Source organism: Leptinotarsa decemlineata, unplaced genomic scaffold, assembly GCF_025532065.1.
Source record: "Leptinotarsa decemlineata unplaced genomic scaffold, Ldec_3_MD MMD2_tig00026282_RagTag_RagTag, whole genome shotgun sequence".
Taxonomy (NCBI): Eukaryota; Metazoa; Arthropoda; class Insecta; order Coleoptera; family Chrysomelidae; genus Leptinotarsa; species Leptinotarsa decemlineata.
This window is the reverse complement of record NW_027412668.1, coordinates 14,501,834-14,526,949: the sequence shown is the minus strand read 5'-3', so window position 1 is coordinate 14,526,949 and position 25,116 is coordinate 14,501,834. Positions and strand designations below refer to the sequence as shown.

Below are 25,116 nucleotides of genomic sequence, written 5' to 3'. Positions count from 1 at the left end.
AATTAGCAGTGATCCAATATGAATCGAATAAAATATTGAACAATATCAAAATGTGAACAGTTCATGACCATATTTCAAATAGAAATCTCAACACAATGAATAAGGTGGTTATATTTTTTTCTATGACGCACATTCCTCAAGTAAAGAAAAAAAGTCCGGAACAGAGTAGACTCATACTGAACCAGTTGAACTCATGAAGGTGGGTTATTGGGTAAAAGATGTTGGGCAGAAAATAAATATATGAATCTATATTACTATTGAACAAAAATGGAAGGACATATTTCCAAATCCTCGTAGAATCAAGACTATTTTTACTTTTTGTGAAAGAACGTTTTTGCTCTTCCACTTCTTCATCTTGATACAAAAAATGTGCGAATCTTCCAAAGAAAGGAAGAAAACAATCAATTTCAAAAATTACTTTTATACAAAGATGTGTAGATCATGCAGTGAAGTAACTTTCAGACACGAACCGAAAGAAAAAGCCTTTTTGAAAGAGCTATTTCCATATAAATATTGACTTACACGAAAAAAAAAATCGAAACAAATACTTTCATATGAACGCTGAATTATACGAAAAACACTTTTTTCCATTCCGTTTGTATTCCAAACATTCGTAAAGGGATCGAATGAGATTGCATTCACAGGATTCGTTCACAATATAATCAATGAAAGAAGTAGAATTTCACTTACATGGAACACTGTCATTTTCACTGCTAGACATCCGATGTTTCGCCGTAAGACACTTACCTCATCGGTTCTTCCGTAGCAAATACGGATAACATTATGCGAAAAAACATTCAAAACTTTCATGATTACGACTTCTCGTCCCGGAATGGTTTGAAGCCACATTCATATTCGCTCATTTGATTAAATCCCAGCCATAGGAATCTTGTTTGAATTGAAAGGCTATATTTTGATGGGAGATTAATTTTTGGAAAAGAAAGTAGAAGGTCAAAAACTTTCTTTCAAATACCATTGTGTCTACTTGTGAGAAGATCTGTTGTCGGAGTTTAATAGAGAAATGAACAAAGGAATGTATTAGTCGCAGAATTCGTTTAATAATTTCCTTGATTCCATAATTTTTTGATTGACAAAGAGTTTCTGATCAATATTAATTTGGAAAGAATCTTTTTGGCTTCATTTAAATTCGGAATCGCTATTATGCAAATAACAAGTAATGTTGAAAGTAATGTTATAAATGTCACTGATCGTTTTAGGATAATTCTGGAGTAATACAACTTTAAATAGAAATTCAGACCAGATAAATAACAAATAAAGCCTGACTACTCAAAAACAATATGAATCAGACCGATCACCAAGCACGAAGTCATGCTCACAAATTTTGATATAGAACCGAAGACCTAAATAAAGTAGAGGATAATTGCCTTTGATTATGTCTACCTAGTTATGTAGACGAAACATCAGAGAAAAATCTGCAGACAATCCAACTCACCCGGAAAATAAATTTGATAGATATACAGTCATTTATTTCCAACTGACATACATACTCAATTACAGGAAATGCTAAATGATAGTTTATAAGCACGCAACTTAGAAGAATGATGAATAATTCATTACTATCAATTAAATTACAAATATTTGAAATGACAGCATATAAAAAAAAGAAAGTACATGTTATCATTCTGATTAATATTATTCTCTTAAAATTATGAATCGAATTCAGAAACTAAAAGAATGAACATTTTTCATGTATTCAGGAATGAAACTGTATAAATGTGACAGAACAGAAAAATATGTCTATTAAAGTTTTGACGACAGGCGATCTTCGTAGAGCTTTTATTCTGTAGTTATCATAATGAAGGTTATATTCACATATAACTTTTCACTTAATGATGATGCTTGGAAATATTATTCGTTAGTTCAAAGACGCAATTTAACATTTCAGAGCATTGCGGATAGTTGAATATGACGTCAGTTTCTGAAAGGGAAAGCTTGAAAATCAGATATTCAATTTTTATTCTAAGAGGTTATGTTTTTTCGTGAAATCATAGTTCATGCATTAGATACACGTTTCCATAGTAATTATAAATAATGAATAATTAAACTAATCATGATCAAGGCTCTCTTATGGTAATTAGTAATTATACTAGTAACAAATTTGTTTACTTGTTATTGTTTTGAGTTTTTTCAATATGAAAGGGTACATCCTGACACATTTTGTTAGATTTAGATTGATAAACTCAACGAAGCCGCATCCTCAATTCAGTACTGGCTAGCCAGTTTATATGTAATTGTGTCTGATTCCGTAAATGTTGATATGTAATTTGCTGACTTGGCTTATTATATATTTCCTTTGATAACACTGTACTGTTAGACCGAGGCGGCTAGCCACTGACACGACTCGTTTCTAGGACTTTAATCAAAGGTTAGGTTAGGTTAGGTCCAAAGTGAGTGGGTCTATTCGACTCTCCACCGCAAGCTGTTTGCCACATCCTCCGTTGCAAGGGAGTCAGCAGCCTCATTGCCTTCTATCTAGGCCAGTATGGCTAGGAATCTAGACCAGAGACAATCAGTTAAGTCTTCCTATCAAGGAGAGTCGTTTTTGGCAATTTGGTATCAATTTAGGTAGGAGCCAAGAGCTTCCAATGCCGGTTGACTGTCCGAGAATATTTTTATTGACTTGCGTATGAGGTTGGATTCTTCCAATCTCTCGGCACACAATTCAATAGCGTAAATTTTCGATTGAAATACAGTCGAATAGGTTTCTAGGCAGGTTGATATCTCTGTACTGGATCTGCGACTGAAAACACCTGCACCAGAACCGGGAGGTATTTTTGATCCATCTGTGAACCAACAACTATCTGCTCTTAATATTTTCTTCTCCAGGAGGATCCAGTTCTCTCTACTGGGTAACAGTATCAATCAAGGGGTGGTATAAGATTAAGGGGGATGGCAGGTTCTCAGCAGCCTGAGTGGTAAAAACACCAACCTGTCTACCGCTTTACCCTGCGACTGGTCTAGTCTAGTGGCCGGTTGCTTTGCTTTCAGCAGCCCAACTGGTGGTCAGTGGTGGTGAGCAGATAGCAGCGCTGCTAGCGATCTAGAGTGTTGCGCGCGCACTTTGTCTCGCACACAAACCTTACATTCTTTACGTAAATCCTGAACACTTTCGATGAAAATTTTCTGCCACCGTTATGATTGGAAAGTGATTTCGTTCTCATCAGAAATGCAAACAGTTAGTACTGATTAATTTTAAGACACGTAGGATATGATATGACAAATGTGACATTAACAGTAGAAAACTCAGAGAACAAAGTTGACCCGAAGGAGTTGAAAAAACATTCTGTAGGCAAGGTGTGAAAATTAATGTTTTTTATCGTGCCGGAGACGAAGGAAAGATTTGTTTTGTTATTTCTTTTTGATGAGAATAACTAGTGATGTTAGATACTCATATATGGTCACCAGCATTTTTGTTTGCACTGAAAACTAAGTGAAATTTTTTGCGTCATGCTGTTTACGCTAATACTAGCGTGCCAGCCGCGGTAACTAGGATCCAGTCAAGATTGGTATTGGGCTAAGGAGCGAACTATTCGATGGGAAGTGTTACTTTCTACTCACCCAGTAATGTGCCAAAATGTTCACTTTGAATGTTTTCTCAATCATATAATCCGGAATGTCCAAGAATGTTTGACCGCAAACTATTCCAGCATTATTGATGAGAATATCAATAGGGCCAACATCTTCTTTCACCATTTTGGCATATTTATAAACTACTTCTCTATCGGTAACGTCAACAGGATATGTATGGATGAGGTGACCTTCACTTTTAGTCTTCTCTGTGAGTTCGGCCATGGCTGAAATAAATTTCCATCATACATATCATACATTCGAATGGAATTCACCTTGGAATATACTTTGGAATATAATTTGGAACCTCAAATAGGAAATAACCAGCTATACAAAAAAAAAATCCGGTTGTCACTTCAAGTATTAAAATTTATGCGAATAAAATTAACAGATCGCTTCGACGATTCTTGTATCACTTCTGTGATCAATGATTTATGAATAATTTGAAGGAAAATTCTTTTTTTTGTGCACTTTTGGATTTCGAATGGTAATAACAATCTCACATGTATTTTATAAGCTTTCAAGACATATTTGTAATTGCTTATCAGTGACATCAAGTATCTAGACTTATATTCATTCAGAGTTGTTGATGATTAGTTTTCGGTTGAATACACTCGACTGTCTTGAAGCGTGAATATACTTGCTCTCTTCAATTACGTTGGAGAAATCAAGAAATATACTCGTATATAGAAAAACATTTCTTCAACGAATTGAGTGATAATCGAAATAACTAAACGGTATTATGGAAATGAAACAGTTTAAGAAAATATTTGGCCGTTTTATGCCTTCTGAATTGACATTATGTTTGTAGACTTTTCACATATGTTTTCGCATCTCCTCAATGAGGTCTTTAAAGGGGAGATTGTCATTGAAACTCGTGGAATGTTCAAAATATTAGGTCCAAATTTTGATCAGCGATTTTTATTTTGGAACTAAGTGATCAAAAGACTTGAAATATTGACAGTGGCATATGGTGATTGTATTCTTAGTCAGAAAAATGTATAAATGGGTATATTGTTATGACAATCGAAACCAAAGTCCAATCCTCCCAATTGAATAGCCCAGGAGACCTAAGACCAAAAATAGCACGCCAAGTTAGATCAGATGTCAAGGTTTTGCTTACTGTTTTTTCTCGATCACTGTAGCGTAGTGCATCAGAAGTTCTTGTCAGATGTACGGTCAATATGGAGTATTGCTTGTTCGTGATATTTTGGCCAAAAACAACCCCGTCGTCACGCCACAGCCACTAGATTTGGCCCCCTACGACTTTCGCCTGTTCCCAAGATTGGAAAGATCTATGAAAGAACGGTGTTTTGCGACGATACAAGTGTAATATATCTGAAGGGAGGTACTTTGAAGTGGACAAAATAGAAATTGATGAAAAAATGAAAATTTTTTGGGAAACATTATTTGAATAGACAGCGTATGGTGTGTGAGTGAAGATATCTTATAGACTGATAGTATAGATATATTGGGCATGAAATTTTCACATATCGCGAGAAATTGATGATACTTGACGTTCACATCAAAAAAAATTGCGCATTTTTTGCATTATCACGTGTTGGTTCATACATTACCCAAATTGCAATCCTTTCACTAGAAACTAAATAATTCCAACAAATTTGACTATAACCTTTAATTCTGTTACACAATTACGAAACTTTCCAGTCTCGCTCACTTGAATATGAAAGTGTTTTGCTGATATATTCGAGAGAAAGTGCTAAACAGTGATGAACATCAAATCAAAGGTGGATGACCTTTCATAACATTCTCTGTGTAAATGAGGGAATAAATGAAACTGGTGTAACAGAAACCAGACTTGTTGTAGTAAATGTCAATATTCCTATGATTTTCTTGGAATTTTGGAATGAAGATAATTTCGTATTGGTAGATGGTTGTAATTTAACTATGAGGTAGTTGTTACACAATGGAAAACTATACGAATAACTTCAATTTTCTTTTGCTGTTGAAATTGATACCATCATTACCATATTATTTAGTATCAGAAAAAGACAGTTATTTCATTTCTTGTTTTATTCCTTGAGAAACAGGAAGTTATGGATTCAAATACCGGCGAATTCCGTTACATAACTGGAATGATAAAGTAGATGAACGCATTGAAATACAGACTTTTGGCATTTTAAAATTTTTTTTCAAGTAATTTTCTGTAAAACATAATACAGATGTTCAGAAGGAACTTGTAAGGATGCAGAAAACCAGCGACTAATGAAAAAAAATTTATGTGTACCACACATAAAGAAATAATATAATCGAATTTGGTTTTGAAATATAGTTATACGAGAAATCGGCCCAGGCGAAGATCTCTGGCTCACAAAGACAGGCTTGTTTGGCCATCAGTACTAGACCATGAACGGTCATAGAGATCCTTCTAGATCTACCTCCTCTCCACATTTTTCTGGAGAGGCCAGATGGACTGCTTGTAGACTTGTGCACATTGCTGATTGCACAAATCAATTCAATGCAGAGTGAGTGCAACATACTATTGGTTGACATTGGAAGTCACAGCATTCTGAAAATTACCTCTGACTTTATACCTCCAACTGTCAACTGCGAACTGTTTTATGAAGTACTGTTTTTTTCCGGTTCTGGTGCAGGTGTTTTCAGTCGCAGACGTAGGACAGATATATCAAGTTGCCTAGGAACTTAGTCAACTGTATTTCAAGCGGAAATTTACGCTATTGAACTATGTGTATGGAGATTAGAAGAATCCAACCTCATACACAAGTCAATAAAAATATTCTCGGACAGTCAAGCGGCGGAAGCTCTTGGCTCCTACATAGCAACGTCTAAATGGGTAGCAAATGGCCAAAAACAACTCTCCTCGATACAAAGACTTAACAGATTGTCTCTGGTATGGATTCTTGGCTATACTGACTTGGAAGGCAATGACAATGAGCCTGCTGACTTCCTTGCAAAGGAGGGTGCTGCAAGCAGCTTCATCCAACCTGAACCTGTTATTGGCATCGCTTAAGGCTTTGCCAAACATAGATTGAACACCTGCATGGCAAGAAGATTTATGGACTTCCGGCAGAATCTTTCAGGATTGGCTCACTCGAAGGCGTTTATTCACCCTTCGAAGCTTGATACCAAACAGTTGTTGGACTACAGTGGAAATGAACTACGATATTCAACAGGCCTTCTTACATGTCACTGTCATTTGAATCATCATATGCAGAGACTCGGACTGTCGGAAGACAGTGTGATTTGCCTCTGTTTGTAAAATGATGAAACAGCAGAGCACATACTTTGTGGCTGCCCTGCTGGGGACATCAGGTTCATAGAGTTCGGCAGAGCCGTACTCTTACCATCTGACCAGAAAGACCACTCACCATACAAACTAGTCGGCTCCGTTAAGAAGCTAGGTTTATTTGGTCGAGTATAAATAGTTGTGAGCACCAATAAACTCTTGCGGGTTGCGGTGGAGAGTCAAGATCCACTGACTTTGGTCTAAACTGAATAAAGTGATAGAGAAAATCAGTTCTGATGAAAAAGTTTCTAGTTGATAGCCGAAAAGTGACAGATCCATGCCAAAAAATATATAAACCTTTATCTCTATCTATCGATAAACTCAATTAATTTTTTGTTATACGTTTTGTTTATTACGCTTTTTTCAGAATGATGTTCAAGAACTTTGATTTCAGAGACTCTTTATCGAATGATTTTTTTGTTAAAATGCATTCTAGTTAGCAATAAAATATTATATAAAACTTGTTAATGATGAGATACCATGATTCGTGAAATTATGCAACAATGCTTATAACTAATGTATTTGAAATATTGAGAAATATTAAGGATTTCTGGAATCAGTTCAATTCAAATCGAAAAATTTTTCAGAAGATCTTTGTCTTTCTTATTATTCATGATTACATAAATAATGGGAAATTGCAATGGAACATATTCAATAAACCATCTGCATTTTGATGACAGATGATGATTTGAAATAAATACATTCAGAACCATCTGAAATAACTACATTCTATCATGGATATTCATTTCACGAAATCACTTTTTCGCTGTCTGTTGATACACCCAGCAATAGTTTCGAATCACTTCCAGTTACAAACTGGATTCAGAACGCCGGATAGAAACAGACACTCGCAAATTCCTATCATCAGTTGTCTGGGCAATTTTAAGAAACGACTCACAATGTCTGCATTATTTTCTGATAGTGATCGGAAACATTTCGTCAGTAAGTAGAATAGATTTTCGCTTGAAAAATATTTTGCAGAATGGCCTCATATATAATGTTGAAAGCTTTTTTGTCAGTAAACTATACAAACAGCGATGAAAAAATAATTTTGTTTCATGGACGCGCGTTTATCCCTCGCGGCTGGCGCCCCAATTGGAATATTCGAAACTTTTTTCTTAGTGTACATCTACGACATAAAACGAACATACATACAGAATTTCAGTTTTCGAAAATATACCGGTACGGAGAAACAGTGATAAAAAGATAATTTTCATATGAAAACGTGCCCCTTTTAGCCCCGGGGGGCCGCACTTGGAATATTTGAACATATTTTCTTAGTGCGCACTTGAAAAACTTAAACCCTTTTGAAAATATGTCCCCCTCAATTGACTGTGAAAAAAATCCAAATAAATGTCTCGATTGTATTAAAGTAATTACCAAACATTTATCAAAACATTTTTATGTCTTAACGAATGCATTCATTTTTCTAGTATAATGTTGAATAAAATATTTGTCTGCAAAAAACAATTGGCTTTTAGGGAATTTCATCGTTCTTACCTTTTTCGTTATTGTCCCAAATAACAACTCTGGCATCCTGCCTTGCCAGTCGAAGAACCAACTCTCGTCCTAATCCTCCAGCTCCACCTGTCACCAAAACCACTTTTCCTCTGATACTCTTTTCAGGAATCAAAAATGATGGCGTCATACTCCAAACTACTGCCTCAACCATGTAATATAACGCGAGACAATTCAGGGCTATGAATTCTGCTATTTTTGCCAGGGTTTGGATCGCCATGTATCTCGTCCACTTCCAGTAGTTCTGAATAACACTGGAAATACTACGAAAAAATTCTGTCAGTTCATGTTCATTGTGACAATAGAAAGTGCTTATTCAGAATAATATAATCTACTATAACTAATATATTATTATAACTGGGAAAGTTTGTGAGAATGGATAAATGTATGTATGTATGTGAGTATGTTTGTAGTTCAATTCACAATTCACAATTCACAATGGCTTTTTGTGAAATTTTGGTCCTGATATAACGATAAGTATTAAGTAAGCCATGGTGCGGGGGTAGAGGGGCCTTCTAAGCAATGAAGCGCCATCGCCGAGCTTTAGCTGTATGTTAATATAAGAGTGCCATTCAATCAATAGGTACCCACTTATACAATACTAGCTGTTCCCCGCTGTTTTACCCGCGGTATTGTGGGAACCTACCCTATGTGTTATTCTAGGTCATGATCTATCTATATACCAACTTACATTTGAATCCGTCAAGCTGTTCAAGCGTGAAAAATAAAAAAACGTAAATACATACATTACATTCATTGTATATTGTGTAAGTGAGTACATATTGATTGACTGACACTCTTATGTTAAGCTACTGAACCTAGAATCTTGAAATATGCAGGTAGGTTCTTTGTATAGGAATCAGGAATTTCTACCACCAAGGGGGAAAATAGGTGTTCAAAGATTGTATTGAATTTCGTCAGTCTTGAAGCTGGAAATCTGAAGTTTTGGATTGATAAAAACATATTGTAGCTATGTGTTTAAAATGGTTTGTCACGAAACTTAATGTGACAAACCAAATTCTACGCGGGCGAATTTGAAAACTTATATTATTCAGAATTATCCTGTTTTGCTTCTATTTTTTTATTGTATATATATATATATATATATATATATATATATATATATATATATATATATATATATATATATATATATATATATATATATATACTAGCATGACCGAATCTCATAGAAGGGGAAAGTGTCGGAATTTTATTTGTCTGGACCTCATAAAACGATTTCCCTATTCAGATATTGAGATAAACGAAATTTGAGCTCGAATGAACGACGTTAATCCGTCCCGCTCGTCGCTCGGAGTTTGAAAAAATCCAAGTTTTTGGGCAAAAAGTTGACATATGCTGCCATAATTCCAAAACGCTAAATAAAAAAAACACGCTCAATGTCTCAAAAGAAAGCTAATGTTGTTCTTCAAAATTCATATTCTTACATATAATTGTTATTATTTTGGGCCAAACCGAGTTACAACAGCTTTTAGCCCCAAAAACGTGACATTTCAATTTTAAAATTAAAAAAATCTATTATATAATACAGACACAGAAAAGATACAGACGTAGTTCCTAGATGAGTTTATAATTTTACATAGTTATCCAGTCTATTCTAGAGCTTTTGTTGAAGTAGTTTTTTAAACGTCAGGATATAATGCTCGGCATTTGCTTATAACTTGCAGAATATATTGCTTTTGGTCTTCATCTTTTGTCAGAAGGTTGTTGAAATCGGTTACTCATTTAACACAACGTTGATGACACATTCATAATATGTGACCATGGGAATACAGAACTAGACACCTTCCACAATGGAAAAGGAAGTCCACAACGAATTTCCATCCTTAGACGTATTAGTGAAGAGGACCGACACCTAAAAAGAAACATCTGTATACCGAAACCCACTCACACGGTACAGTATCTGAACCAAGAATTCAACCACCATCAATTGACTAAGAGAGAAATCATCAAGACTCCGGTAGACCGTATTTTCGGGCTCTATAATACAAAGAAAGGTTTCAAGAAGGAACTAGGCATCATCAAAAATGACCTTCAACGGAATGGTTACTCCAAAGTGATTTTGGAACAGATTCTGGCTAGAAGACAGCAAGAGTCTCACAAGGAAGAGAAGCCCCCACAACCAGTACTTGTACTTCACTATATCAGAGGATTGTCGGAAAGGATAAGAAGAATTGGGTCCAGATCTGGGAACACTATCCGTAGCAGCCTGATGAAAACCAGGCCACCAAACGCGGACTGCGATTCCAAGAATTGCATTTACCGGATACCCTGCGAGTGCGGAGAATCATACTTCGGTGAAACTTATAGTCCATTGAAAGTTCGCATTGCCGAAAACAAGAAAACACACACAGTGAGTATAAATTAGCAAATCAGTAATGGCTGAGCATGTTTGGACTCATCAACATAACATCAAATGGTCTCAAGCTGAAATCATCCATGAGGATGAACACTGTTTTAGGAGAAAATTCAACGAAGCCGCATATATGTTGTTCAACAACGCATTTAGGCAAGTTAGCGTAGAGATACGCAACATATGGAAACCTATAATCAAGCGGAACACGACCAACTCTCGTCAAAGGGTCAGCTCCCGCTAAAACCGATGAAGTGGAGAGAGAGAAGAGGGGATAGGTGAAAGCACTCGAATGATCTATGAAAAGTCAGATTTCGGAAAAATAAGTCCAGTCATCACCCGAAGACGATTGTGTATAGTAACAATCGAAACGTCGTGAAGTAACTTAGCTTGGAATCTTTGAACTTTCAATTTTCATTTCTTGTTGACAATTTTCATTTCTTGTTGATAGTGGAATTTTTAATTGTTGCTTGTATTTTATTTAATCGTAATTTCAGTTTTTTTGCTTAATATAATTGTTATTTTTTAGCTGATCTTTCTAATTTTTATAGATTATTTCAGGGATTTCAAATCAATTTATAACATATTAGACAATGAAAGTCCTAACTAATAAAATGCATCACGAAACATTGTCAACCACCTTCAAACAAATACCAAACGTTTCGTCCACTACTGCGGCATACATCATCAGTGGTATATGCGTTGACTACTGAAATGAAAGTTGTATCTCAAAGTCAACGCATATACCACTGATAAAAAAAGCGATTCATTTCCAACAGGAGTACCCAGTTACAGGAAATGCTATTATTACAGAGTATATATGGAATAAATATTAAAAATAATGGAATAAAGAAATGTATAAAAGTAAATGCTAAAACAAAGTATATATAAAATATTCGTATAAGTAGAATTTCAAAGAGGAATGAAAAATTGAGTATTCAACACAAAAAGTTACAAATCATGCAATGTAACAGTACTGACACAAAAGTTATTTATAGTATTATTAAAAGTGATTGTGGAAACAAGATACCAAGGCGTTCAGAGATTCGAAGTGAATATCGCAGTGTTCACAGATTTTATTGAAGCTACTGCACATAAAATTCAATGGTGATCGTAGCATAATATTTGTGCGTGTTGCTCCGCAATAGAATTTCAGATTGTGTCGACCTTCACCTCTTGGTACTAGGAAATTGATCTCGGGTAAAAGAACCGTACTGTCAATATTAATGTTGAGTAATTTATGCAGGAATTTTATACTAAGGATAACTCTCCAAAGATGTCATATCAAATCGTGTCAAAAATATGTTATGATCGATGCCTCTCGTGGGGTATTGATCATCAACTTTTAGACATAAGTATTTCAGGAACTTTCTTTGCACGCTCTCAATTGATGTATTTTGGTAGTCATAAGCCGGATTCCATAACAAAGAGCCATACTATAACTTCGATCTGGCATACGCAAAATATAGCAATTCCAAGGTGGCAATACTTTTGAAGTTCTTGCCATTTCTGTAAATGAATCCAAGCATCCTATTTGCATCTGCAGTCATATTTCTAATATGTGTTGTAAATGTTAATTTACTGTCGTATGTTATACCAAGATTTTTATTCTCATGTACGCGGTTGATTGTAAATTTGTTGATCGAATAATCGTGCATTAAAGTTCGCTTTTTTGTTGTAAATGATATTATTTTACATTTGGATACGTTCAGTTGTAGACGATTATTATTACACCAAAGTTTGATTACATCTAATGTTGTACACGTTGGTAGTCAGTAATGTCTCGATTTTATAATATAGTTTCAGGTCGTCTGCAAATAGTAGGCTAGGAATATTCAAAGAGGTTGCCAAGTCATCAATAAAAATAAAAAATAAAAGAGGTCCAAGATTAGAACCTTGTGGTACTGCTGATGTAACTACGTACTGGGCCGATTTGAAAGATTCATATTCGAAGAATTATTTTCTGTTAACGAGATATGATTCAATTAGAGTAAGCAGTTCGTTAGAGAGTCCCAATTTGCTGAGAAGAACGTAATGTTCTATTTGATCGAAGGCTTTTTGAAAGTCTAAATAAACAACATCGACTTGTTTTTGCTTGTGCAGGTACTTACAGAGATATTGATTTATTCATGCAAGATTTGTCATACACGATCTTTGTTGTACAAAACCATACCGAGTAGGAGAAATAACTTTTTGAATATGGGAGTACATAACATTTTGCACACATATTTCGAAGAGTTTAAAATAGTTACATCAAATTGAAATTGCCCTGTAGTTTGTGATATCGCTAGAGTCGCCTTTTTTTAATATCGGACAAATTCGAGCCGTTTTCCACTGCTCAGGAAAGGCACATGTTGATAAAATTAAGTTGAATATGCCTATTAGAGGTATAGAGAGAACGTCAATACAGTCCTTTATCACAAGACTAGGAACATTGTCAACGCCTGCGGTGAGTTTATTTCTCAATTTTTTTGAAGCAGCCGTTTTCCACTGCTCAGGAAAGGCACAAGTTGATGAAATTAAGTTGAATATGCCTATTAGAGGTATAGAGAGAACGTCAATACAGTCCTTTATCACAAGACTAGGAACATTGTCAACGCTTGCGGTGAGTTTATTTCTCAATTTTTTTGAAGCAGTAATAATATCGATTTTAGAGAAGGCAGGGATGTTTAATGTATCTAAATCAGAATCATGAGAATTTTCACGAAGCATATTCTCGTCCGAAACCAAGTATACATTTCTGAAGTACTTGGCGAATCCATTGACAATCCCCAGGCTTATCAAATACCTCATCATCAAGTTTCATCATACCCGGTATAAGCAAATGACCTTTTTTACTGTGTATGAAAGACCAGTAAGTCGAGTTGACAGATAAAATATTATTTTTAGCTAAGTTTGTAAATTGACTATATGCTGCTTTTATTTTAGTTTTGACAGTTTTTCTCAGATCCGAGAATTGATTTTGATAAAATGCTGTTTTATATTTCTTATAGTTTTCATATGCTAATTCCTTTTTCTTTATATGGCCGATAACATCGGCGTCGAATCATGGGGGAAATTTACGTGTTTTTAATGACTTCTGTTGCAGTAGTGGACGAAACATTTGGTACTTCAGATTCCTTTCAATCACGGCCGACCAGTCCGGATTTTGCTCCCATCAATCATAACATTGGCCGTGAAGGTTCTTAAAGGAAAAATCAGTTAAAAAATATCAGTACAAAAATTGAGTAATTCGCCGAGACATAAAAAACGTCATCTATTCGTAATATGAATAAGTGCTATTGAATGAAACCGATCAGATTTCCCAAAGAGTTATTATCAATTATTGGTAGTGACTTGGAAAGATGGGATGTGCGATTAATCAGCTATTTCCCCAGAACACAATGTAAAACGGGTTTCTATGAACAGCGAGGCGAATTTTCTGAATGATAATGAGAACATTTCTTAATGAACATATGATACCACAACGTTGTGATGAAAAAGATTATTGTAAATTTCACTTTTCAAATACAATGATGAACATTGGAAAAGTTAAGCATTTGATTGGTTTTCAACGACGTTATAGTTAATTACACTAAACTTTGAATTACCTGCAATATATTAGTAATTAACATAAATACTTCTTCCACACATCAGAAAAGTACAGTATAGTGCAGTATACCGGGTGTCAACGAATCTATTAGACAAGTCATAATTTCTAGACTATTAGGAGAATTGAAATGAGATTTGGTATAGTTGAATGGTATGTGGAGAGGAATGTTTTCACATATTTTTCACTTTCCGGTCACTTCCGGTTTCAGCGGAAATGGCTCCGGTTCTGAATTTTTAAATGGAACACCCTGTATATTGTAACATTTTTGGATTTCTGAGACAATTCTGTATCAGAAACTGAAATTTCCGGAAGTTTTTCAGCCTACTTGATTTTTTCAGAGTCACTTTTAAAATTGCATCTAGGTGGCCATGATCGGACGTAAACTAATCTATGGACCTCAGGTGATATCAGAAAATTGCAATAGCGGAGTTTTAGTGACTAGTGTGTTGAATATGAATGAGACAAGTTTACAAAATAACATTTTCGTGTCTAACTATTATTTTTCAAATGGCGACCATTTTTTGACAAGCAATTTCCGAAAAAAGGATTTTTTGACGAATCTAACGTTACTAATTTATTTGCGATTGGATCAACAAATTTAACAAATTTAACTAATAATTTCAGCGATGCACTTAGATTTTTTGCAATATCCTAAGTTCTTGAAAATTCCACTATAGTAAATTTTCAAAGTGCATCCCTCCTTGTTCAAGACACATTTCAGCTCGTTCAATTGTTTCTCTCAACACGTTTTGTAACATTTGAGGCGATATACTTCTAAATGCCTGTTGAATCCTTTCTTCTAAGATTTCGAGAGTGGCTGGGGCTGTTGCATAGTAGACCCTTTCTTTTACATATCCCCAAATGAAGAAATCTAACACAGTCAGATCAGGTGAGCGGGCAGGCCACCGTACTGGACCGTTGGTTGCAATAACTCTATTATTAAAATGCTCTATTAAAAAATCAAGTACGTCTCTGCTATTATGGGGTGGTGCTCCATCTTGCTGGAAGTAAATTTGCCGTAAAACTTCTAAAGGCATATCATTAAGATGATCCTCGATTTCATTTTGAAGAAAACCCAAGTATGTAACCCCTGTTAACTGACCTTGAAACAATATTGGACCAATTATTCTGTTTCCAACGATACCAGCCCAGACATTGACGCCAAACCTTTCTTGAAAATTGCCCTCTCTCATTGCATGTTGATTTTGTTGGGCCCAGTACCGACAATTCTGCTTATTAAACATGCCATTATTTGTAAACCGTGATTCGTCGGAAAATAGAATGAAGTTGATAAAATTTGGGTTAACTCTATGATTTTGAAGCAACCAATCACAAAATACTACTCTTCTATTGCCGTCGTCAGCATACAAATGTTGATGTAACTGATATTTAAATGCTCGATATCCGTGCTTTTTCAGTATTTTTCTTGCTGATTCGTGACTTATCTGCATTTCTCTACTAATTTCTCTTAAAGAAACCGTTTTGTCAACTTCTACCATAGCAAGAACGTTAATCTCAGTCTCCTCATTTATGATAAACCTCTGTTCTGCGTCTCGATTTCCCTCTTGCCTAAAACGACTCTCAACATAGGGAAAATACTGATGAGATGGTTGTTGCCGATTGGGATATCTCTGAGCATACAACTCAGCAGCTTTCCTTGAATTTCTGTGGCATTCTCCAAACAATAACAACATATCCACTTTTTCACTTTGAGTATACATTATTTCGACGAAAAATTAAACTAAAATTAACGAAAATCAAGAGAAACTTCTACTTTCTGCTCATAAAGCTTATGTCACTGTCATAACCTAGGTGAGCGTTTTGTTCTCCAAAGTGGACTTGATGGAAATAACCGCAAAATATTATGCATCATTCCTATCCATAGCACCCTTGACAAAAGTAAATGAATTTGTATCGAGTATTTTCCTCAGTAATATTTAATTTATGTTCTTATTTGTAATCCAATCGCAAATAAATTAGTATCGTTAGATTTGTCAAAAAATCCTTTTTTCGGAAATTGCTTGTCAAAAAATGGTCGCCATGTGAAAAATAATAGTTAGACACGAAAATGTTATTTTGTAAACTTGTCTCATTGATATTCAACACACTAGTCACTAAAACTCCGCTATTGCAATTTTCTGATATCACCTGAGGTCCATAGATGAGTTTACGTCCGATCATGGCCACCTAGATGCAATTTTAAAAGTGACTCTGAAAAAATCAAGTAGGCTGAAAAACTGTCAGTTTCTGATCCAGAATTGTCTCAGAAATCCAAAAATGTTACAATATACAGGGTGTTCCATTTAAAAATTCAGAACCGGAGTCATTTCCGCTGAAACCGAAAGTGACCGGAAAGTGAAAAATATGTGAAAACTCTCCTCTCCACATACCATTTATCTGTACCAAATCTCGTTTTGATACACCTAATAGTCTAGAAGTTATGACTTGTCTAATAGATTCGTTGACACCCGGTATACAGGGTGTTCCTTAAACACATGCTAATATTTGAGGAGGTATTTCTTAGACCCATTTTGAGGAAAAAACGTCCTATGGACGTATGTCCTAAACGCCTCAACTTTTGAGATACAGGGTGGCAAAGTTTTCAAAAATAATCAGTTTTTTAATGATAACTGAGATAATTTTGTAGACATCTTTGGCATATTTGGTACATATGTTTCATGCCTCAAGGCGCATTGTCTAATGTACAATTTTCTCAATTTTCCCTGCCAGTGGCGTACGTACGAGTTTTGAAATGTATATTTTTGGCGAAAAAAATACTACTCCACTGCTTTATCTGAATTAAAAATTATTTTCAAAATGTCCATACATTTTTGAGCACATTTGATTTGCTGGGTTTTCTTTGGCGACGCATGGTTTTCGCTCAAAAAATTAAAAATCGCTTTACTTAAGGATAAATTCCTTAAAAATCTGATGCGGTATCGTGCATCGACTGAAAGCAAACTAAGAGATCAGATTTGTTGCAAAATAATTGAGGATCTAAAAGGTATTTGTTTGTTGTCAGATGCACTGTTCTCAATTAAAATTACGTCATAACGCAGCACCGCTTAATAATTTTTGAAAACATAAATTTAGTTATCCTGGAATAAATGACGTGTAGCAGAATTTACTGCACCTTTTGCAAATATGGAGTTTGTCGATATGTGATTTCTTTTAAAGATTAAAAGCAGAAAAAACAGCGTACCCACCATAGCAATAAAAAACGAATTCTCTGTAAATACAAACGTCAGTAGCTAATATTGATGTTAGTTTAAAGTAAGGTGTTGGTGTTAAAAACTGTCACAGCGCGTTTTGATTGATTTTGAAGTGTTATTGAAGTTATTTTGGTAGTCCGCTGTTTTTCTGAATATCAGTAAATATGGTAAATTATACGAATGCGGAAATGGCGCAAATGCATTACGTATATGGCCTTGCCGATGGTAATGCAACAGAAGCCAGGCGCATTTATCAGGAAAGATATCCTAATCGTGCCTTACCAAATAGCTGAACCTTTTCAAATATTCATCGTCGACTTGGGGAAACTGGTAGTTTCAAGAAAGGGACTCTGGAAGATAAACCTCGTGTAGTAAGAACTCCTGAAATTGAGGATGCGGTGCTGCAAGAAATTGAGGAACATCCTGAGACGAGTACGAGGAAGATCGCTAGAACTCTGGATATTTGTCAAATTGTTTGGCGTATTTTGGTTGATTTTTTGTTATACCCATACCATATTTCAAGAGTGCAGGCATTACTCCCCAGAGATTTTCCACAGCGTGTGAACTTCAGTCAGTGGTATCTACAAAGTATTGCACTAAATCCGCAGTTTGAGACACAAATTTTGTTCACAGACGAAGCAAATTTTTCTCGGAATGCTATTCAAAATTTCCATAACAATCATGTGTGGGCTGAAGAAAATCCCCATGCAATAACCGAAACCCATGTCCAACACCAATTTTCGGTTAATGTATGGGCAGGAATTATAGGTGATCATCTAATAGGCCCATTTTTTCTACCAGGACGCCTTGATGGTCGTTCTTATTCACACTTTCTTGAAGAAGACTTACCTGGGTTATTGGAAGATGTGCCACTTGCGTTAAGGAATCGAATATGGTACATGCACGATGGCGCCCCTGCTCATTTCAGTGTAATTGTCCGAAACCATTTAAATACAGTTTATCCTAATCGTTGGATAGGTCACGGAGGACCTCAGCAATGGCCAGCAAGATCCCCCGATCTCAACAGTTTAGATTTTTTTTATGGGGTCACCTTAAAACTCTTGTGTATAAAACTCCCGTTAATACTTCAGAAGATTCAGGAGAGCGAATAGTTGCCTCATGTGAAACTATACGAAATACGCCGGGAATATTTGAATGGGTGCGTAATTCCATGCGTAGAAGGGCGGAAGCATGCATACTAAGTGCAGGTGGCCACTTCTAACAATTTTTATAATCAGTTTTGGTATTATTACTAATTAACAAATTTGTGCTATTCGTTTAGACTTACTGTCACAAAATAAAATAAAACTCGTTTTTGTGAAAAATTTATTTTTTTGCAGATTATGTTTTCAAATATTATTAGGGAATTGGTAATGCATTATGAAGCAATTTTCAGATTCTCATTCATTTTAGAATTGATCTAATTTCTTAATTTGCTTTCTGTCGATTTTTATTTTTTTGAGCGAAAATCATGCGTCGGACAAAGAAATACCAGGAGATCAAATTTTCTCAAAAATAAATGAGGATTTCAAAAATGATTTTATTTTGAAAAGAAGGCATTGGCGTAGTACTTTTTCCCCAAAAATATTCAATGCGAAACCCGTAGGGATGCCACTGTTTGTGTACATTAGAAAATGCGCCTTGAGGCATGGAACATATGTACCAAATATGCCAAAGATGTCTACAAAATTATCTCGGTTATTATTAAAAAACTGATTATTTTTGAAAACTTTGCCACCCTGTATCTCAAAAGTTAGGGCGTTTAGGATATACATCCATAGGAAGTTTTTTCCTTAAAATGGGTCTAAGAATTACCTCCTTAAACATTAGCATGTGTTTAAGAAACACCCTGTATAGGATACATTCTTCGGAAGATTAACTATGTTGCTGAGTATGGTGTAGTATAGATTGGTTGGAAAACGTACGCCGAAAAGAGTGTTACAGTTCTGGAGAATGGCAGATCAGATCAGTGTTAGAAACAGAGGTCGGAAATAATGAATTATTTGCAATATTTCCAAAACAGAAACTGTCAGAATAGAACACCTCACCTAAACTCACAATAATTTTTGACGAAAAAATTAAATAACTGTAACTGATGGCCATTTGTTTATCTACCATCTCAGAAACGACTCACAAAATTATTGCAGTAAAATTCACTTGAAATTCAGATACATTTTGTGACAGCACTTTATTTAAATTTTCGAATAAAAATACCCCAGTCCTGAAAAGGTAAACACTTTTGAGTCTAGGCTGTGTCTAGTATGTGATTTGAATCTATTCCAAGTGTATCAAAAATGATTATCGAATACAGTGGCGTAGCGAAGAAGGGGGTCCGGGGACTCCGGAGCCCCCAAATTTTGAGCCATATTAAAAAATAAATTGAGCATGGAGCAGGTGAAAGAAAGAAAAGTTATCATTACTCTTGTCTACAAACATTAAATTATCATAACATTGTTGGTTTGTCTTCAAAAAGGACAAAAATATTGAACGATACGTATAAGCTCGGCCGCTTGGGTAGTGTAATGGCATTGTTTGTATAGCTGGCCGAATTTCGACTGGACTGTCACAGTAAGTCTAGTTCGCATGCCAGTCACTAGTGGCTGGAATATATTTTAATTATTGCTCTGCACTGCTGTTTTTCTAGCCTTACTCATCTATTTGAAAGAGCTTGAAGCTCTGTACACACAACAACACTATATTTAAGTTTATTTGGATGAAACACAATCACTCTGCTTCATCATAAAAGAAATAAAGACATTGTGAAATCATGAATTTGAAAAAGATTTCTTTGAAATATGAAGTTTTTTCGATTATGAAAAGTGTTGAAATTAGTTAAAAACCCTCTATTTGGAACCCTGTGACAAAATAATCGATGAAATGGTCAGAAGTGGAAATAGGAGATCAGTGCTGTAACTTGGAGCATTATTTTCTTAAATTCATTTATGTGATGTTGAACATTATTAATATATTTCTACTATTGTTCTGCACTGTTGTTTCTCTAACCTTACTCATCTATTCGAAAGAGTTTAAAGCTCTGCATAAACTACAGCAATATATTTATGTTTATTTGGGTAAAACACAATAGCTTTGCTTCATCACGAAAGAAATAAAAATATTGAAAAATTCCCTCTATTTAGTACCCTGTTTTTCAAAAATTTTCCCGGTTTGTTTTGGCTCCCCCCTCGAACGAAATTCCTGGCTACGCTACTGATCGAATATGCACTAATTTCTGATGGTATTCAATTCGATTGTGTAACAAATGAAAAAAATACTTGTCGCATACTTAATAGACCGCACTTTATGTGCGGTCTATCATCTTCATGAATCTTCATTGAGAGTATCATGAGAAATTTAACATTATATTCAGCTTCCAAGCAGTGGAACATTTTTTCTACTACCTCCTTTTCAAACTTTAACAGCAGATAGGTAATGGCTCATTTAGAATACACGTGTATTCTAATTTAATGACGACCACTACCATACTAAATTTAAAAATGTGTATTCTAATTTAATGACGACCACTTCCATAAGAAAAAAAAATACAAGGTATGTAACAGTTACTCTGATAAATATGAGCTCATGAATACCTTCAATTGTCCAAAAGCCGAAATCAGTGCATTTTCTCTCCAAATTCTCTTTAAAAACGAAATGAAAATCATATTTTCAGTAAATTCATTGTTCAACTTCTGGGTTGGTGATGAATCTAGTTATATCCGTGAATCAACAACCACTTGTTAAAATTATAGGTAAGCTGTCATTCAGTATCTCGTAAAAATTCAAAATGAGTGATAACGATCAAAAAATTTGTGCTACCCCGCCAAATATTACCGAGCAAGCAACTATTGCGATGAATAATTTGCTGCCAGCAAAATCAAGAAAAAAATACGAATAAAATTTTATGAGTTGAAGAAAGAAGAAAAACATAACTTCGTTTTCCTAAAATATTTCGAAGAAATAGCAAAAACTTTTAACAAAAGTGAACCCTAATTAAATAATTTGTAGGAAATATTGTCACCAATTTTTAAATCATTCAATTGTGTTTTGACTGACTAACTGAATGATTTTACTATCCAAAGCCATGATCCCACACAAATATATCGTATATTATTTTCTACGGTCAGTCGTAGAAAAAGTATAGTACACACCTCGCACCTCGAGGATAAGGGCAATTACGTCCACTCATGAATTATCGCACTCGTCTAACGCCTAGTGATAACAATTTTTCTCTCGTGGGTAATTGGCTTTGTATCCTACTCTGTTCATAATATAACTATTCTCGGGTCGAGTGTACCGAAAGTAAAAACAACATAATTGAGTCAACAAAAAATCAAAAATATTGATTAGTTCAACTTTACTTTTTCTTTAGAACAATGAAAAATATTCCTTTCATTCAATTTTCTTTGTGTAAATCACAATTGTTTTTGAAAAAATAACAAACCATCATATCACATTTTTTCCTCCAAAATTCATAATTAGTTTAAAATTACGGTATTTTGGTGAATTCGGTATTTCGAATTTTGCTATAAATTTACATTCACTTTCACAAGTACTCAATATTTTGTTCACTCACCTGTGGACGGTATCCATTATAATCTTGGAAAATAAAAAAATTGTTGATATAATGTAACAAAAGCACGTATATTTTATAACATAACCGAGAACGTCTGATGCATATTAAGCTCTGATGGTGCTGACCTGACTGAAACTGTTCAGATGCTATGACAAGACGAAGTAGGGAGCTATGGGTAGAAAATGAGACAAAAGAAACAATTTCAGTAACGGCCGGAACAAGTTCGAATATCTTGGATCTATTTGCAATAAATCCGAAGTCGCAGCGGTCGACTATGAAATAACAGAGGTCGAATAACAGCGTGATCAGATATTTTTCAAAATACCTAGCATTTTTGTTAAGTGGTAACAACTGTTTTTGAGACACTGATTCGTTATTTCGTACGGAAAGATTTTTTTCCCAACATATGATTGACACAATTCTTCAAAATTGCAAAACATGTCCACTTATGAATCTTTTGAAATAAATGAAATGCTAATTATCAAGTGAATCTTCTACCATACATATAGGTTAAGTCCAAAGTAAGTGGGTCTATTCGACCCTCCACCGAAACCCGCAAGGGTTTAATGTGGCTTACTATACCTATAATACAATCAGTTGAGCCATTTTTGAGATTATTATGCAGAAACGCACAGAAAAAAAGATAAACTATTGTTTTGGATCTCAGTGCATTATTAAAATGAAGCCCAAATTGAATTTTATGAAATATCTTGCATATATGTTCATTCGAATCATTGAAGTCCCCAGAAACATATCGATTTTGCAGGTTTTTTGAAGTTTTTGTTTTTATATATTATTTGAAATCATAAATTTTCTGAAGCGGAAAAATAATTTTGTATTTTTGTGAAAGAAACTTTTTGGCTTTCTACTACTCTATCTTGATATAGAACAATGTGGAAATCTTCCAAGGAAAGGAAGGAAGTGATCAATTTTAAAATAAGTAACTCTATACATGGATGTGTAGATCATGCAGAGAAGTAACTTTCAGACACAAATCTGAAAGAAAAATCCTTCCTGAAACTTTCATATAAACTTTTTATTATTTCAATAAACCGCATCAACCTTCTGGGTCATTAGCGGTGGAGTTGATAAATAACATTTATAACCTCCTAATTAAATCTAAAGTATGTTGAAATGGAATGATTTTGTTACTATTATTATAGTCTAACATTTCTTTCAAGTTAGGGGATATCTTAAATGTGTTTATCTCAGTTTGGAATAGAGGGCATTGCCCTATAATATGTTTCACAGTTAATTGAACTTCACAAATATCACAAGTTGGTTCACTTTTGTTTGAAGGTGGTTGACAATGTTTCGTGGTGTATTTCATCAGTTCGGACTTCCATTGTCTAATATAATATAAATTGATTTGATAACCCTGAAAAAAAGTCAAAAAAATTTATCGAAAAATAACAATTTTATTAAACAAAAACTGAAATTACAAAGAAATAACATACAACAACAACCAAACAAATAAAAGTTGAAAAAATTGAAAACAAAAAAATGAAATAAATAAAAATTAAAAGATTTCAAACCAAGTTATGCCACAACGTTTCGATTGTTAGTATCCACAATCGTCTTCGTCACCCGTCATCTTTTGTTAATAATATTATTGATATTTCAATTTTTATTTGTTTGGTTGTTGTATGTTATTTCTTTGTAATTTCAGTTTTTGTTTGATAAAATTGTTGTTTCTTATTTCTTTATTGTTTTTTAATTTTCGTTCATTGAACGAAATAAGGATAGGTGATAGCATAAGTGGTTAATGATTAGAATTCATTTGTAATTATTGTTATGAAGACGGTTGATTGCGTTACTCAAATGACAAGATCAGAACCTGAATTCTGCCTTTTGACAAAAATGTAGGATATCATTTAAGAACTGCCTGTTTTTTTCTTTTTATTACATCTACTACATGTTGTACTGCATTTTGTCAATAAAAGCAATTATTATTATTATTATTATGTTCGGTTAATCTTTTTGTTTTTTTTTAGAGTTATCAAATCAATTTATATTATATTAGACAATGGGAATCCGAACTGATGAAAATGGTTCATTTTGTTCAGACAGCAGGTATTCGTGTGTGAGCTTGGTGTGTTCTTGGCGGAGTCTGGTCATTGTCACTTGTTCTCTTCTTTTCGTTAAATGATTTTGCCACGGTCCTACCTTTGGTTTGACTTCTTGTAGTTTCGATTGTGAGGCCTGCCAATCACTATTCCAAACGTTCTTCATCTTGTTTTTGATGTAGGATTTTATGTCTATCGAAGGAGTGTATTGCAGCGCAGCCTGGTTCGGGTTATTGATTGCTTCTCGAGAACTTTTATCGACCGATTCATTTCCAGTTATTCCTATATGTGAAGGAACCCATAGTAATATTATTTCTTTGTTCAATGATTGGATGATAAAAAGTTCTCTTTTAATCAGTCTTCCTATTGGATGGTTTACGTATATTCGACGAAGAGAGCTTAATGAATCTGATATAACCAGGAACCTTTTAGATAGGCTAGATTTTGCGAATCGTAGCGCTTGCAGGATTGCGAAGAGTTCCCCTGTGAGAATCGTATTGGTTTCCGGTAGTTTATAGGTTAGGAGAGTATCAGGTGTAACAACTGCTGCTGATACTCCAGAATATATTTTGGATGCATCTGTGTGAATTTCCATGAATTCTTCATGATGTAGGATTTCACGGAAGTTCTGGATTATAATTTGTGTGTTTGTGTTATTTTTATTGAATTGGGATAGGTGGGTGTTAATGATTGGTTGGTGTATCTGCCAGGCGGGAGGGGTGTTTAGGTTCATGGGGTAGAGAGGGGGGAATATCTGCATTTGAAGTGGCCTCATGTACCTTCGAATTCTCCCATAGAAAGGTAGGTCGGTTCTTGGTTGTTCGGTTGTTCGTATGCTAATAGAAAGCGTATTGTTATTATGTTTCTATATGTTGGAACGTTGTCGAGTGGAGCTATTCTAGCCGCTTAGGATATGCTTGATTGTTGT

General features: G+C 34.7%; 1 protein-coding gene across 2 annotated transcripts in view; it reads right to left on the bottom strand.

Moving 5' to 3' along the window:
* LOC111517381 (epidermal retinol dehydrogenase 2) overlaps positions 1-25,116 on the bottom strand; it is a 41,986-nt gene that overhangs the window by 5,674 nt on the left and 11,196 nt on the right. Inside the window, exons 1-3 of one of the 2 annotated variants that reach the window (XM_023173527.2) lie at positions 22,123-22,282; positions 8,357-8,637; positions 3,580-3,815 (exon numbers count right to left, since the gene is read on the bottom strand). In XM_023173527.2, coding sequence (XP_023029295.2) covers positions 3,580-3,815; positions 8,357-8,637; positions 22,123-22,139 — 534 coding nt within the window. In that variant the 5' untranslated portion in view covers positions 22,140-22,282. Of the gene's footprint in view, positions 1-3,579; positions 3,816-8,356; positions 8,638-22,122; positions 22,283-25,116 lie in introns of those variants that run through there. The other variant, XM_023173526.2, reaches the window with a different exon arrangement.